The 17,733-nt window shown below is 33.8% G+C and overlaps 1 protein-coding gene across 4 annotated transcripts in view; it reads left to right on the top strand.

Moving 5' to 3' along the window:
• NOVA1 (NOVA alternative splicing regulator 1) overlaps positions 1 to 17,733 on the top strand; it is a 158,016-nt gene that overhangs the window by 113,410 nt on the left and 26,873 nt on the right. For 3 of the 4 annotated variants that reach the window (XM_087746646.1, XM_087746649.1, XM_087746648.1), the window contains 2 exons: positions 3,240 to 3,406; positions 13,903 to 13,974. In XM_087746646.1, the coding sequence (XP_087602772.1) occupies positions 3,240 to 3,406; positions 13,903 to 13,974 (239 nt within the window). The remainder of the gene's footprint in view (positions 1 to 3,239; positions 3,407 to 13,902; positions 13,975 to 17,733) is intronic. The other variant, XM_087746647.1, reaches the window with a different exon arrangement.

Raw genomic sequence — 17,733 nt, 5'->3', positions numbered from 1 at the left:
AACCATTTTGACTTTATATTTTATCTCAAGGATTATTAACCTGACAGCTTTTGAATTACTGATTGACATGTTTTAATCTTAATTGTAATTATTTTTCAGTAACATATTTTAATCGAGCAAAAAAATGTTTGTTTCTCATTCTGTCAGTTTTGCTGTAGAGCTTCTTCCATGAAGTTGAATTTCAGTATTGCCTGATACCGATTCTTAAGAAAAAAGTCTTTGAAAGATTTTAAGTGTACACAAATACGTTAAGTTAATTAGCAGGCAGGGCTCTTAGTGTGCTGTTTCATCCTTAGGTAATGAAATATTTAATCTTTAGAGATCAACCACAGAAACAGACAAGAAGCATTTACTGATAAAAAACAATTTTTTCTTGCAGATGACTAAGGTTACTGTACTATTCTCTGTTAAAGACTATGTTGCAGTATTGTAAGGAGCATATCTTAAGATGAGTTGATAACAGTAGATATTACTAAAGACATAAAGTTAATAGGAAGGGAATTATAAGGAGGAGGTTACTTACCTCCCTGGTACATTTCTCTAATCTGTGTATTGCCCGTGATTCTGTGCAGGTTGTACAATGATAACGAGGCCAACTAACATGTTGTGAACTTCAGAAATCATTGCAAACTTGTTAGTATTTACCACATCATTACATTGTAATTTTCATTTATTTAGGTAGAGTGAATGGATTGTTCATCAGAAAAGATTCACATGTGATCATGTCAATAATATTTACTAGGAATATGTCAATGACAAAAATTATGTTTATTTTTGTGGTAATTCTATGGCTCAGATTTGTTGCTTTTCTTCCTCCCTTGTCATCTTGAAGCAAAATGTGCACTGGCATTGAATAGAGATATGTATCTGGCATATCTTTGCATGGCAGTATTACTATGTTTTCAGGAATACACTAATATCATGAGAGTTCATGTTATAATTTTCTTCTGTTAGTATAACTGTTCTACTGGTATTTCAATGTAAAAACATGGTGATGAAAAATCATTCACTTGAGTATCTTGGAAATGTACAGAATGTGTTTGTGGAAGTATGTACTACATGAAATTTCAAAGCAATTTTACTTGGACATCTAGGTTGTCTTGTTTTGTGATTTCTGCAGAACAAAACTGGAGACTACAATACTCCCTTTTAAGTTTCATTTTTCCAACTCCTGTTAGATCCTGTTTTTCAAGACAAAACTGATTTTGTGGAACTAATTTAAGTAGGTGATATGTGGCATACAGAATGTGGATTGTTTCAGTGCAGTGTTATACTTGTATCCTTAGGATCGATACTGGGTTTTTTATATTCTTTGTCTAGTGAGGATGTATCAAGCTGTAACCCAATATGTAAAAAAAAGCTTTTTTGCTATACAGTAAAGTCATACAAAGTCACCTAAGACCACCCTAGTCACAAAAAATAAATGAAGTATTTTTCCACAATTCTGCATCTATCTTTGGCCATCCCGTAGGTGTTTTTAATAAAGAAATCAAAGAAATAAAGACTGGTGTGGTTTTTCATAGAATCGTTTAGGTTGGAAAAGGTCTTTAAGATCATCAAGTCCAACCATTAACCTAGCACTACCAAGTCCACCACTAAACCATGTCCCTAAGCACCACATCTACACGTCCTTTAAATACCTCCAGGGATGGAGACTCAACCACTTGCCTGGGCAGCCTGTTCCAGTGCCTGATTACCCTTTCAGTGAAGAAATTTTTCCTAATATCCAGCCTAAACCTCCCCTGGCTTAACTTGAGGCCATTTCCTCTAGTCCTATCGCTTGTTATTTGGGAGAAGAAACCAACTGTTTGTAACACAAACAGCACAATTTCAGTTTGGAAAAGGGTTATGTGGCAATGTAGGCTTTGTCTAAGCCTTTCTAGAGAATTATAACTAAAGCTATGGTAGTTATTTAATGTTTGTTGCTAATCTGTATAGAATTTCAAATTCTATGAGGTAGTGTACAAAAGACAAGATGAACATGGCACATCAGACTCTTTCTCCAGGCTACAGGGACAGGCAAGTCATTATAAGAGTCAATGAAATTAAAGGTGAGCGTAAGTAATGGTGATATAAGGGAGAGGGAGTGACAGCCAATAGAAGAAAACGAATGCTCTTCAGCCTGGAGAGAATTAAGCTAAATGATACAGAGCAGAATAGAATGGTTAGAACTGAAAACCAGGCAAAACTGAAGTGACAAGAAACAGAGGGTTACACTTTGCTGCAGAGTTTCGGAATGAGGAATATATTCAAGGACTGTTTTTCTTAAGCATCTCTCCTATCTTTACAAGTGAGTACTGTGGGAAAGTGTCCCCTCCTCTGCTTCATTGTCACCAAAGGCCTCGTATTCTTACACATAGAATAAATACGTATTTCACCTATCAGACCTATTTGATAAGTGTATAGTATTTTCCCATGACCTTAAAACATGGACGCTTAGAAGGTAGTCATGTGGAGTCAAGATATCCTGCATGAACGATATTCAGCATAACTCTCAACAGAAGTCCTTGAAATGTAATTTGTGGGGTATTGACTACTTATTTCTTACAAGCTTTCGTAATTTCCAACTGCTAAATCATATTAAAGACAGCTTAAACTCCATGTATTCAGTAAATAATTGGAGTTATTGCAGGGATGTTGTAAGGTAGGAAGGTTATAAAAGACAAAGTGCATATTCAAATACATAAGATCAGTTGGCCTTGAAAGGTCTTGTCGTAACAACTTGCAGCTGTTTAAAGAAATGATCTAATCATGTCTACACTAAATGAAGGTATTTGCAGTTCAGGTGTTCATTACAAATGCTTATTCCAAGTGCCTCTATAATATGGCTATTATGTTCAACCTTGTGTTACCTAAAAGTTGTACAATATTTTAGAATAATCTAGAACTAAGCCAAAATAATTTAAAAGATATGTATTCTGCACACACTTATTGTATTTGCTAATATTTCCAACAAAACCTAATGGCTTTTGTTTTATTTTTTTTTTCTTCTAACTTATATTATCCAGATTGGCTTGAGGATTATGTGTTTGTAGGATCTGTACAAACAGGAGTTGTTTAAAACATCTTCAGATCATCAGTATGTTATCTTTTGGAAATCTTTCGTTTGTATGTTTATGGAGGTATTGCTAGTTGGTTTTGCAAGGTTGCTTTTGAGTGCCATCTTTATGCCATAATTGAAGCAGTTTGTGGGATCTTGAAGAATCCACTTTATTCAGATCAACTTTTGGTATTTGCAGGTACTACAGAGCGGGTGTGTCTGATCCAGGGAACAGTTGAAGCACTAAATGCAGTTCATGGCTTCATTGCAGAGAAGATTCGAGAAATGCCTCAAAATGTGGCCAAGACAGAGCCTGTCAGCATTCTACAGCCTCAGACCACTGTTAATCCAGACCGCATCAAACAAGTGAGTTTTTGGTTGGGAATAGAAAGTCACAGCAGCTACTTAGAAGTCTTAAAACTTTAAGGCTGCAAGGGGTCAACATAACATGTTCTTTAAGAAAATGTTATTTTACCCTTTAGTAATTTGTTGGTCCTCTTTTTCCTTATACTTATGTGTTCCATGTTTCTCAGCAGTTCTTTTAGACAGTATTTTATGTTTCAATGCCACACTCTAATGTGTTTCTTTTATAAACTTTTCTTTCCTGTATAAGGTGATAATACACTTGTAGGTTTTAGTTAAAGATCGCCGAATTTTAATCTTAAACAATGAACCTCTTTGTAAATCTTTAGCATTACTAAAAATGACAGATTAACTGAACGCTTCCTACTTTTATGTATAAAAAATAAAAACAAAGATGTTAATTGTTTTTTTAGACCCTATATTAGATACTTTTAAATTTTACCTGTAAGAACTTGAAAATATTAAGATAATTTACTTGGGATGTTTTCTACAATTCCATTTTGTGTTATTTTTGGCATCTTTTTGCCTGTTTTGCACTGACTTCTTTCAAAATCTATGGGCAATGCAAAATATATTTGCAAGGTATTTTTGGTCTAATATTCTTTAGTTTGTTACCTTTTCCAGAATAATGTTAATTTAAAAAAAAAAAATTGCCCTGCAAGGAGAATGTGAAATATGTGTCATACAGGATTTAAAATTATTTTCCATTGTATTGAATAAGATGAAGAAATGAGTGAACATTAGTAAAATTTTGTCTTGTCTCTCTATCCTATATAGGATAGATTTTAGTTTCTCACCTGTCCTATATTGGAAAAGATTGTTTCGTCCTTCTACACTAGCAAGATTCAGTGTCCCATAAAGTAATTTGGTAACTGTATGCAATTACTTTACTTTGTATATAGTGACATACACAGAATGCTTATGTGAAGATATGTTTAAACAGGATGAGTTTGGAACATTCAGACTGCTTTAGATGGATGAAACTGTGCATAAGCCATTGTATATGATTTCTAATTTTTACTACTATATTAATTTTTTCTGTATATGCAATACTTTTACACAAAAAATACTCTAGATAATTTATAAGAAAATACTAAAAAGAAAAGCCCCAATTTTATAGGATTAGTTTCTCAATTATTAGACATGAAAATGATTATGTCTGAGATAGAGAGAAAAAGCTGAAGAGATCTGTATTTTGAATGGCTTTTCTGCTCATAAAATGTTAGATTTTATGCCAGTACTTCTTAACCCAATGGGAAATGAGTGTTCTCTATTACAATGAAAAGTGTTTTTCCCCTTTGCAATGAAATGAAGCTAATTTTTGGGTAAGTCAGTAAGATCCTGAGAAACTAGATTACAGAGCTGTTTAGTGACATGCCTAAATACTTCCTCTCTTGTATCTGAAGTTGATATAGCTCATCCACAATACTTCTCCAGAAAACTTATTTGTGAAGTTGTTGAGGTTTTTTTTGTTTTGTTGGGTTTTTTTCTTTTTAGTTTGGTTGGTTGGTTTGGGATTTGTTGGGTTTTTTTAAACACAGTTCAATGTTTGGAATGTTAAATTGCATTCTGGGGAGATGGATTAGCGCACAGGGCTGCTGCCAGTGAAGTTAAGACATAGACTAAATACAATGTATTACTTATAAGGCTGTGATTTATTGACTGGCTCTACATCTTAAAATTTAAATATATTACCTGTATACATACAGGTGCACAATAATACGACTGCAAATATTTGGAGATACGCATGCGCATATGGTGAGCAGTTTTAACCACAATGAATTGTTTAACTTCACTTTTAATGAAGCAACATCTATTCATGATAAATTCATACACTATAAATATTGACTCAATAAATCTAAAATTCATTAATTTTACGAAGAAGCGAAATTGTTAGCTTTGTTCTTAGATAGAGTTTGCAGTGAAGTAATCTATCCTCCAATGTCAGAATATCCTGTATCTTAATGAAAGATGTAATACCTCTATTTAAGAAATTAAAAGGATAATATTCTATAACAAGTAATCGTGATCTAGAACTCCAGTGTTGCTATTTTTTTTTTAATGGCAGACAGGTCACAATTTTATTAAAATGATCAGGATAATATATAATACAAGTCATTTTGAACTTGGCAAAAAATAGGCCTTATGAATTACAATTTCTTCTTTTACACAAACTTTTACATGGTTCTTCCTTTCTTAGAGTATTACCCAAGAACTTTGCCACCCAAAGTATTACGTTGCAGATTGAAGAAAGTAGACTTAACATTTGAAATCAAGAGTTGATATGAAATAATATATTTTACCTTCATTATGAATTTTGAAGATATTTCTGTGGGTTTTCTAGCTGTTTCTACCAAAAAGCAAAGGTAGTTTTTTCCCATGAATGAAGATACCTGTAGTAGAAGCTTTGCAGTGCCACCCATGTCTATATGAGCATGCAGCTCTCATTTCTTTATTGTCATTTCTTTGTCTGGGACTGCTTTACTGACGCTCGCCTCAGAGAAGCGAGCTAAGAAAGGAAATATCTTCTGGCTACAGTTTCAACGAAGAAAGTCAGTAGGTAAACCCTTTGCTGACTGCCTGAGTTTCAGCGCTTTCTGTCTTCAGGAAACGCATGGGTATGCATGGAGGCTGAGTCTGGACTGGCATTTCTCCTTACTAATAGAATTCATTATCCAAACATTCTGGTCTCTCTAACTTCAGCTTTTTCAGCTTCAGAAGATTTGCAGACAAGTCTGTCTGGTTCCTTTTGAGCCTTCTCCACTGAATTTTTCCACCTTTCCTAATCCTATGGATTTATCAGTAGATACCAGGTAGTTCTCTCCTCCAAGCAGGTCTGATAGATATTTAATTGACAAATGTTTGCATCTTTTATCTCTACGTAACATAGGCAATCTCTTCATAGATGTCAGCCATCTGCTGTTCCTAGGTGTCATTCCACAATAACGAACTGATTCCTGTGCTCTTTTACTTCCTAGAAACTGCTATGCGCATCTAACCTCTTTTTTCTCTCTATTAGTTGAAGTGTCACACCAACTCTTTCAGACCATATTGTAACACATGGGAACAGAATACAGTTTTCATAAAGTGATCAGGAACCTGAGCTGTTTCGGCTTTGTAATTAGCATATAAAGCTTTAAATTTAACCTCTAAATTAATAGCAGCTCCTGTGAACAATGGAAAAGGCTGCATAATGTGGTCTTATCACATCACCTTCTTCAGAAACTGTTGCTGCTTCTTTGTACACTAGTTGAATTTCCCCGCCAGCTTTCAGTTGTTTTATGGGTAGCAGATATTGTAGCAGCCCGTCCAGGAAGCACATGGAATCAGAGATGGCCATTGCAGAACTGTGCATTATGTGGAAGGAAAGATGTGTGATCTTCTAACTAACTGCTTTAAGCAGGAGTTTGCACTGTTTGGCCTTCTGAGATGCCTTCCAACCTGAATCATTATTTGATTCTATGAAATGTTTGACTATCGAAGTGTGGACAAAGGTTTTAGAAATTCTTCCTTGAAAATCTAGAGTAAAACTTTCACATATAGAACTTCCAATTAATGGTTTCATTGGATCCAGTTTCATTTCAGCTTTTTCAGTACCTAATTAACCTCTCATGAGTCTTTAACCTCTGTTCATTAATCATGGTCCCAGACATTGTATTCAAAATCTGCAAAATGACTGTCTGAACTCAGATTTGTAAATTCACATTCTTCTAGTGAAAATGACTACTTTTACTTCAGAAATGCTGATCAACAAAAAAAAAAAAGTCCATAATTTTTAAATAAAAAGCTTTACTTCTAAGTGCTTAAATAGAACCTGACTTTAAGAATACAGATCTGAAAATGTTGGCTTAAATGGAGGATTTTTTTTTTTGTTTTTTTAAATACAGGATATGAGTTCTTCAGACTATAAAGACTTGGTAGAGTTCATAGAATCATAGAATGGTTTGGGTTGGATGGGACCTTAAAGATCATCTATTTCCAACCCCCCTGCCATGGACGGAGACACCTTCCACTAGATCAGGTTGCTCAAAGCCCGATTCAACCTGGTCTTGAACCCTTCCAGGGAGGGGGCATCCACAATTTCTCTGGGCAGCCTCTTCCAGTGTCTCACCACCGTGACAGTAAAGAATTTCTCCCTAATATCTAATCTAAATCTACCCTCTTTCAGTTTAAAACCGTTATTCCTTGTCCTATTGCTATACTTCCTGATAAAAGAGTCCCTCCCCATCTGTCCTGTAGGCCCCCTTTAAATACTGGAAGACCTCTATAAGGTCTCCCTGGAGCCTTCTCTTCTCCAGGCTAAACAACCCCAGCTCTCTCAGCCTGTCCTCATAGAAGAGGTGCTCTAGCCCCCTCATCATCTTCATGGCGCTCCTTTGGACCAGCTTGAGCAGCTCCATGTCTGTCTTATGCTGGGGGCACCAGAGCTGGGCGCAGTACTCCAGGTGGGGTCTCATGAGAACACAGTAGAGGGGGAGAATCACCTCTAGACCTCCTAGCCACACTTCTTTTGATGCAGCCCAGGATACGATTGGCTTTCTGGGCTGCTAGTGCACATTGCCGCCTCATACTCAGTTTTTCATCCACCAATACCCCCAAGTCCTTCCTTCCTTAAGAAACCTCCATTAGTTTCTTAAAATGCCTTCATCCCTTCTAATGAGGCTTTCTTCTTTTTATTGTCCATTTAAGGCAACAATCTGTCACCTCAATGAACCTTACTAAACTCCAGAATATGAGAAAATAACTCTACATTTTTCATTTGAGGTAAATAATAATAAATAGTTTTGTAAATCATGGTGTCTCTTCATCTAGTCAACAATTTCTCATAAACTTTTCTCACTTTTGAACATAGGTGAAGAATCATACCAGTTACTATTCTTCAATGAATAATAAGATATACAGGTGTGTTTCCAAGTTGTGAGGAAAAAAAAATGCCATTTTTTACTAGAGAAAGAGTCCTATACATTAGATCCCATGGCAAAAGTTTAGCATTCCATAAAAATATCTATACTACATCCTGTCCCTCATGTGCCCTTGACTTAATTCTTGCCAGATCACCGTTTTAATTTTCTGTTTCATTTCACCAGTGTTGGATATAATCTCAATATGGATGCGAACCTGGGTTTTATGAACACAATTAACACTGTAGCTGATGATTAACTCTTCATTGTATGTGCTTCAAAAGTGGAATGTGAATAGACGATTTTGTTGGGGGATGAACAGCAGCATTCAACATTGCAGAAATTTTCAGCAGTGTTCTGATTCTTAAGAAAATTCTGAAGTTATCTCACGCCTTCTGATGGCTTTGTAGTTTTGGTGGTATTTTTCCAAATCCCAAAGTAGCCTAGAATCAAAAGGTGACATTTTCTTTCCTTCTAGGACTTGGGTTTTTTTAACACGAATCTTAGACCCATATCTTCTTATGTGTTTTGATGCCTGTGTCTGGTTGCTTACTTGAGTTTTCTGGTATTTCTATATAACAGCATCAGATCTTTTAGTAGTTGTTACTGTGACAAGTTTTGAGGAAAGAGAAAGTCCTGGTTCTTCTTTGTCCATTTACTGTAATCTTCATCCTAAATCATTCCCTCAATCCAGAGTTGCTCTGATGATCCAAATGGTGCCTGCTGGTTGCTTTAAGCTCCTTACCCCTTCTTGTCCCCAGGCAGAACATGAGATAATCTTTCTTTTCCATCATACTTACCCCACATTTTTCTTTTTTCAAAGACAAGTCCCCGGAGTTCATAAATGCAGATAAATTACCTCTATAAACACCTATAAATAACCGTTCCATCCGTATATGCTAGCTTTCTTAGTCTTTTTGTCTTGTCCTATGTCTTGTTTCTTCTTTTACACGAAAGCAAAACCAAATGCAAAGCGGATGAAATATCATCAGAATGTATTTTATTTGTTCTTTACAGAAGTGAAAAGGTAGCAAGTAAAATTAGATCACTGAAATCATCAAACTAGCCTTTTTACAATCTGGATTGTAAATTAATTATTAATCCTTGATTATTTTTTTTTCCAAATTTTATTTTTGAAATGTGTTACGTATTTATACAGTCATCACTGAGAGGAGAATCATTTGCCAAAGTTGCAGATTAAAGGAGTTCACAGCACATGAAAAGAAGACTCAATATGTTTAGCAAAGCAAGTGGTCTGTTTTGAAAGGCTTGTTTCTGATACTGTTGAAAGTCTAGTAAGTCAGTCTTTTATGTTGTTCAGCACCATGGGGCCTTGCAGTGCTCCGTTTCTGATTTTAGCTGCAGAAAGTATTCAACTATTTAATACAATTCAAAAAAGATACCACCTTTTCTTAAAGTGCATTAAAATATTGTCTTAAGCAAATTAGTTTTGTCATCAGAATAATTTCAGTGATTTAAAAGCACCAATATTAATATATGCAGGACTGAAGCTCAGTATTAGCTTAGTATTAATAGTAATTTAATGAGGGTAATGTTATTACCAAGATTTCCTTTGTTTGGCAAGCCCTGTAGTGAGAAACTAGAAATTGGTAAGCTGTAAATGCAGTTTCATCTTCACATTTAAATGTTGTTCTTTATATGCTTTCATGTCTCTAACCCTGTTTTCAAATGGTATTTCATTTTCTGCCTTTTCTTTCTAGTCTTCTGTATATAAATATACTAATAGGTACTGAGAATTAAGTTACCTGTCTCAGTACAGTATTTATTATCTAGGGTGTAAGTATTGCAGGTTTTTTAGTATATATATAAGGGGGTGACTTTTGTCATTTATGCATAGCTCTGTATCAGGCAATTCATGAAGTCATTGAAAGAGGGCTCAGAGACCTTTTGGAACACTGTGCAGATGGAGAATATGTATCCTATACTGCCGTGATACAGCTATATCTTCGCTCTGTTACTCAAAAATATGAAGCATGGAAGTGTGATGCTTTGACCATCTTTCTGCACCCTTTAGTATGTTGTGCAGCCTGAGAGCAGTCTCTCACAGTATAATCAATTCTTGTGAGCAACACAAGGAAGAAGTATTTTCTTGGACTTTCAGAAAATATTACAACTCAGATATGGCTCAAACAGAATTTTATTTTTAAAATTAAGCTCTTTTTTTATTACATAAAATCTGTTTTCTCAAACATCTGTTCTAGAAGCTTAAAGTAAAACCAAACAACATTCTCTTACCTGTAAATATAGTCTTCCATTCATTGTCTTATAAGTAATAGGAAAGGAAACAATATTTGAGAAAACAGAGAAGACCAATTTCACCATGGCTTGGACTATACTATTGAAGATAAAGCTTAAAAAAACCCACGTCTTAGAAGTGGTGTGTGGTAGAAATTCTAACTGGCTTTTTTCTATAACCTTGCCAGCAGTCAACCTGCAATTTCAGGAAAGTTTCAATTATAGTACTCATGTTTGAGTCTCAAAAATTGAAGCTCTGTAATGTAAATTCATCTCATGATTTCTAATCACTTTATACATCTCATTCCCAGAAGCCTAATCACTACTAAATTCGAGTGCTTGCCTAATGCAAAACACTTGCCAAATTTAAAAAAAAATTATTCTATGCTGCGTAATAAATCAGAATTATTGAGCTTTGTCCAACTTTCTTTAAGAAGTAATTTTGCCTAAAAGTTCTTGCAAAGCAATTGAGAGTGTATCGATAAATTACTTATCAGCCAGTGGAAATTCAATACAAAATCTAAATGCCTGTATTTCTTTTTGTTTATTTTTTGAGAAATTACTTTGTGTTAATTTAATATTGAAGAAATAAATAGGTGTGTTTCCATAATTAATGTGTCTCCAGAATTATACCGAAGCATGAAAAGGGATGAATTTTTACAAAGTGCTGCCAGTTCTTTTATATATGAATACATATATATACTTTTTTGTATATATCTATAGATATATAAAAAATAAAAGCAGTTATGTCAGTAAACAAAGTAAGAGAGATTAAGCCTCAAACACAAACGACCTGATATACGAAGAAAAAATACAAAACAGAAAACCTTATTGCTATTTTCAGTATTTTGTCATTGGTGTGTATATTTGGAAAAAAAGTGTATGCCTGTTCTTGATTCTTGTTTGTTGATAGAGTTGTTTTGCTTTTAAATGTTTTTATCTTTTTTCCATTGTATTTTAAACAAGCTTTTGCTAAAATGGAATAGTGAAATGCTTCTACTTAATAGATGTTATAGTTCAACAGTCACCTGAACTGAGTATCGTCACTCCTTTTTCATCACAGCCATACGTTTCTGAACTCTAGGAAGACTGATATTAATTGAAAACTGAGATGCTTACAGTTTCTTAAATTACTTGTGGTATCAGTGATTAGGTCATTATTCAGTGTTGAAGTGTTCTACATATTTTCTTATAAATCCACTAGTTAGATTTAGTAACACCTGTGAAGAACAAACTATTTTTCCTTTTATTAATTAGCCTAGCATACCGAAACAATATACAATACCGTATGCCCTAGTTAGCAGTGGTGTTGATCACACAAACTATCAGATGTCTGAAATACTTTAGTTACAATATACTTTCAGAGTTTTGCTGGAGAATAGTAACATTTTTTTATTACTACTGTTTTTTTAGTTAAGGATGAGAGTTTAATATATCACTATAATAAAGAAAACCTATCGGGATAAGTTGCAGTCCTCCATTCTGTTTGTTTGGGGTTTTTTTGGGTTTTTTTCCCCATTAGTTTAAGCTTAAATGGTGAAAATCAGTTCATTGCAATTTCAGACTTTGATAAGAAAGATACTGTATCATCCCACTAAAATCAGAAGTATAATTCTATAATCGAATAGGTTTGGCCCTGTACTGTTGTGGAATCTGAAATTTCTTTTTCTAAATAATTCTAGCCCCTCGTGAATGAACCCATGTTCTGTACAGAAAGACATGGGAGAATCCTTTATAATTGTCTTGATTTTCACAATGTATAGCATCTGCTGACCAATAACATTTTGCCAAGCTATGTATTTTTTATCATGCCCTACACATGGTAGTATTTTTTACTTAAGCCTCTTGAAAGAGTCCCAGTTGATACTTAAGCTGTATATGTTTTATTTTTGTTTGTATTGTTTTATAACATGAGTTACAAGTTGGAAACAAAAAATAAGGATCTGTTTCTTAAGATTTTTTTTTTCCTGTTTTGGCTGCTTGTTTATGTACCAACTATGAAAAAATGGATCTTCATATTGCTTAACATACAGCTAAAATATTTGTGTGTGCATATGTACAAGCCCATATTTTGCTAATACACAACTTTATGCATTCGCAGTGTCCCAGCTTTCTCATATGCATTAAGAGTTTTAGTGCAAAAGTATGTATACCTATTTTATGAGGGACTGTCAATGATTGTAAGTAACAGAACTGCTGAAAGTGTGAAATTTTGCTTCATTTATTTCTAAATAGTTTTGGTTAGTAATTATATGACCGTATGATAAATCACATTGTATAGCATTTTAACATCTTATTTCTTAAAGTAAAAGTAGTGTAATTTTGGATATTTTATAATTTTTATATATTACAAAGATGTCAGAAAACATGCTTTGAATAAGTATTGTATGTTACGTTTTGAAAATTGGAATTTTACATTTTCATTACATTTATAAAATGAAAAGGAGTTATTCTGTCAGGATCTAATACTTTAAAAAGAGAAATGTGTATATGAAAATTTTAAACAGAGCAGTGCTTTTTTGATATGTTCAAGAATTAATGTTAAGTTCATGTATATTATTTAGAAAACATGATCAATAAATATGACTCTTAATACTTTTTGGTGTTTATTTTGAACACAGGCCTGATGTTAAGTTATTAACCTTTGCTTAACTAAATGAACATTTTTAACACTAATCATAAATATATTGTAGTAATTTGTTGTGAAGGTATTAGTTGCATGTTCATCCATCATGAGATTGATGTTTACATTTTTTCACCTGCCTCTTGATTAAAAAGGATCAATAAATATTTTAGCGGTCAGTATATTGCTAAAAACTCACTAGCTTCAGTGTAATTGTTGTAAGATATGGAACACAGTTTGCTGGCTATAGTCTGTGCTATAGAATAGTGCATTATAAGGTGCCAAAGTAAACGTCTCTAACTTCTTTCAGACGTTGGCCCTGTTTGTTTGTAGACTGAGAACTGTTTCTAGTGTGCTCATTGAACTTGGTGGAATTTGTGTTTACTATAGCCTTCATTTTCCCCAAGAGGAGGAGAGAGTAAAGAATATATTCCTCATGTGGTCAGGATATTTTTGAGTATTTATGTGAGTTCACCATCTTGATTTCAAGTCATGAATTTGTTTTTACATGCATAAGCATGCATATTTACATGCATTATTTATCCAATTGACTTTAAATTCCATTAAGTTCCAATGAGTAGGAAAAAGAATTTGTCCTAGGCATTTTTTATTTATTTTAATTTTCTAGTTATGTTACTTTTGTTGGTTTATTTATTTTTTTAACTGTTCAGTCTAAGGCTTGTAAAGGTTGATTTGCTCCTGAACTGCTTTGTTCCCAGACATTGCCATCTTCCCCAACTACCACCAAGTCCTCTCCATCTGATCCCATGACCACCTCCAGAGCCAATCAGGTACAGTATCATCCTACCATCTACACCATACTTTTCACGGGTGACAGCTTGCAAACTGGAGAAAAAGATATGGTGGGTTAAGGATTTATTCGTTCATTCACATATATACACCCATAACCATAGATATCTAACTCTTGTTAGAAATTGGTAAATTGAATGGAAAACATTTTTCTTCTTTTAATTTGTTTTGTTGTCTTTTTTAAATCTCTGATGAAAGCAAAATATCTTGTACAATAGTCTTTTTAAAATTTGATTTTATTAATAAATAGCAAGGATACATGCTGGTGTGTTTGTAGACAGAGTAACTCTTGGTATATGTATGTTTATGTATATATGCACACACGTATTTACTTCCTGGATCATTTATAAATTATAATGGAATTACCCCTAAACCAATGCTTAATTAACTGGATATCAACCTAGGAATGGCAAACAGACTATTTATTTATTTACTTTAAGAATTTTGAAATGTGTTTGTGGACAGTAACATAGGGGCATTATTTAAATAGTGTATGTAATAAAAAAATAGATTTGAAATGAAAATTTATTGATGAAGAACGAAGTAAAATTAAGTCTGTCTAAAAAAATGCTAAACACATCTAAGTTTAATTCATGTCTTATTTTTAAATGCATAAATTGTGCTTTTAGCAGTATTTTAATTACACTCATTTATTTCTATTTTAACTGGAAAAAACATGTCCAGTTCATTATGTCCACAAATCATCATACTGTGTATCTTTTTGCCTTCCCTATGAAAATTGTTAAAGTTACTTCATACCATGCTTTTTAGAACTGATTCATGCTTAATAAATACCTTATTCACTTTTTAATGTACTGTTAAACTTAATGTACTTTGTGTTCAAATAATGTAAGTATTCAGTATGTGCTAACAGTTTTTAACACACAATCTGTTTATTTAAGTTAGCTGATTGTTTCTGTCAGATCTTGCACAAATTAGATCAAATACCAGAGAAGTTTTCTTCACAACAAGCTAATTTCCCCTGGAAGTTAACATTAATTACTGATCCTCTGATATTTTGTGAACTGCTTAGAACTTGCTGGCTGTATGAACAAACAATTTAACATACAACAGGACGCAGGCATATTAAAGCAATGTATCACATTTTTGATCAACATATGACTATCTGTTGAAAGGGACATCTAATACAAAAAGTAATGAAATTTAGAGAGAAATTGTACAGATAGAAGAACTACTAAGAAAAAATATAAATTGTTATATCCCTCGCTTCAATTGGAAGCCTTCTTCATCAGCCTGCTTTCATTCCAGCAACAGTTATTTGGCTTCATCATCATTAAATGACAAAGAGAATATTTTTGCCAGCAGCTAGGGATATTTCATGAACACTCTGTTCAGCGTTTATTCTCTCTCTTAATTTTAGTATTTTGTGTATATTAATTACAAGGTTTTGAAAATGTTGAGCACACAGATCTTTTTAAAAGTGTTCTTTTTCTTTTCTGGGTTGTCTTTCCCACTTTTTTTTAAATATAAATTATGAGTACACCCTGATGATCATTCTTTGGAAAAAAAAGGAAGAGGTGCTTTTATTTACAGGAAATACTATTTGAGCATGCTGTTTAATTAGCATCAGAGAAGTACCTACTTTGCATCTGTTCTATGAATTTTGAATTATTAAAATTATAGTGTAGTGTATAAAATTTAAATGACATTTTAATAGTTAAAAATACTTATTTTTATAGAAAGTTGTTCTATGAGAATATTGTCAAGTGATATAGCTGAATATCCAAACTAATGGAAATGTTTGCTTTGTGTCCTGCCTATATCCCACATTATATCTTTAAATGTATTTTATTCATAACCTGTGTTCAAGTCAGTTTTCATACAAACAATCAAGATCTCTTTTGAATAGCATTAAAATTGTATATATGAAGAAGAGTAATGAGTTCCTTAAGTGACTTTTGGAACTGCTTTTATCATTAACCCTTGAAATTCCTACTGGTTTATAACTACTTTATCCCTCCTAGTATTTCCTAGTGGTTTCTAGCCATTCCAGCAGGAAGCACAAAGCACATGATAAGGCAATTAAGGCCTTTCTCTTCATTCTAGTTATAAGTGACGTAGCTGGCAATTGTTCCCAGACTGTAGTAGTGATTAGCATTCAGCACCAGTATATCGACAAGTATCTGCACTGCGGCTGTCACACAAAAATAGGTTCCAACACAGTAATCTCAAACCTGTCAGTAGTCATGTAAGTGCCCGATAGGAGGGTATTAGAGAACAACAACAAATGTTTGGTTTGATATATGGCTGTGTAAGATGATTCTCAATAAAAAATAACAATTCAGGTACGGGTTTCCTCACAAGATGTTATATTAGAATAACAGGAAGGAGCTTATTTAACTGGATGGAGGGCAGGAAATTTAGTGTTAAGGTGGAAGACAAATTCACAGCATACCCTGTTGTGTGGATATAGTAGCACATCAGGGTTAAGGTCATTCAATTTTCTATATTTTAGTTATGACAAGATGATATTTTATATTAAAGATTAGTAAGGTGATTAAGCAAGGTTTAAGCAATGCTTAATGCTGGGTTGCTGTTGGAGTGAGATTTTTAAACTGAGTTGGAGGACTCCCCATAAGTCATTGCAATTAGAGAACCATCAAGGATGTGTGTTGATGAGCATACTTGATGATGTGATCCTTCCCACTGCACGAGCATGTTGGTTGTGTTCTCCTGACAGAGCTTGCATAGTGAGAAGAACAATTTCTAGGCACGCTTTTTACTGCAAGAGGAAAATAGTTCTGCCAACAGAGGTCAGAGGAAGCTGGGCAGGAAATCTGGCTTGTATTATGTCTTCCTTTTAATGGCTCACTTTGCCTCCATTCAGATGAGATCATAACTCCTTTGTACGGCAATTTCGGCTTTTGTTGAACTGTTGTTTTTTGAAAAATCCAATGTTCATGAAACTACTTGTTTTATGATTCTCAAGAAGAGGATAATCTCTAAAATGTCTTATATAGTGGAAGAAAACAGTTCCTTCAGAACTGTCATGTGTTTGTTATACTGAATTGCCACGGATGGAACAGAAACCTCTGTGTTGTAAGTGGTTTTTCCTTTAGTTCTTTGTTCCAGGAAGATATACATCTGTCAATATTATTGTTATAAATGTCTTGTTTATTTTTTCAATAGAACTTCCTTGGGCCTTTGTTCACATTAAAAATCCATACACTGCTAACTTCCCAAGGAAGAAAGAACCAAAGAGGCAATAGAATTAGGGACATTTCAAATAACTTTTTTTTTTTCCTTCCTGTCTGCCTATCACTGAAAAGAACTCAAACTTTCTGTACTTTTAGACTGAGAGCTTCTGCGTTACCCCCTCATGAACTTTGGCAGCTTTGTTTATAACAGAACACTGACAGACATACAGCTACAGTGGTAAAACTGTTCTGCTGACGCCCCTGGAGCTGGCAGAATATAGCTTTACTTTTATTTACCAGAAGGAGGAAATCAATTTTACTTTTCCACAGTACACTTCAAGTGGGAATTTCATCTCAAAAGTGATGAATAACACCATAAACATAATATAAAACATGCTTGCTTTTCCTCTGTAGTACCTTGTAAAGGTACAAGTTTTAATAATTACTTTAACAGTTAAGTGACATTAGATAGACAAGAATTTCTATAATTAAACTGTTTACATCTTTTCTTTTGTTTACAAGATTATTTTTTTCATCTGCCTGCTTTACTGATGTTACTATTATTTTAGAGGGAGAAACATG

Source organism: Nipponia nippon, unplaced genomic scaffold (genome assembly GCF_047370975.1).
Source record: "Nipponia nippon isolate SJK-2023a ecotype South Korea unplaced genomic scaffold, ASM4737097v1 scaffold_10, whole genome shotgun sequence".
NCBI classification, from domain to species: Eukaryota; Metazoa; Chordata; class Aves; order Pelecaniformes; family Threskiornithidae; genus Nipponia; species Nipponia nippon.
Note: the sequence above shows the minus strand (reverse complement) of the source record. Positions and strands in the feature narration are given on the sequence as shown.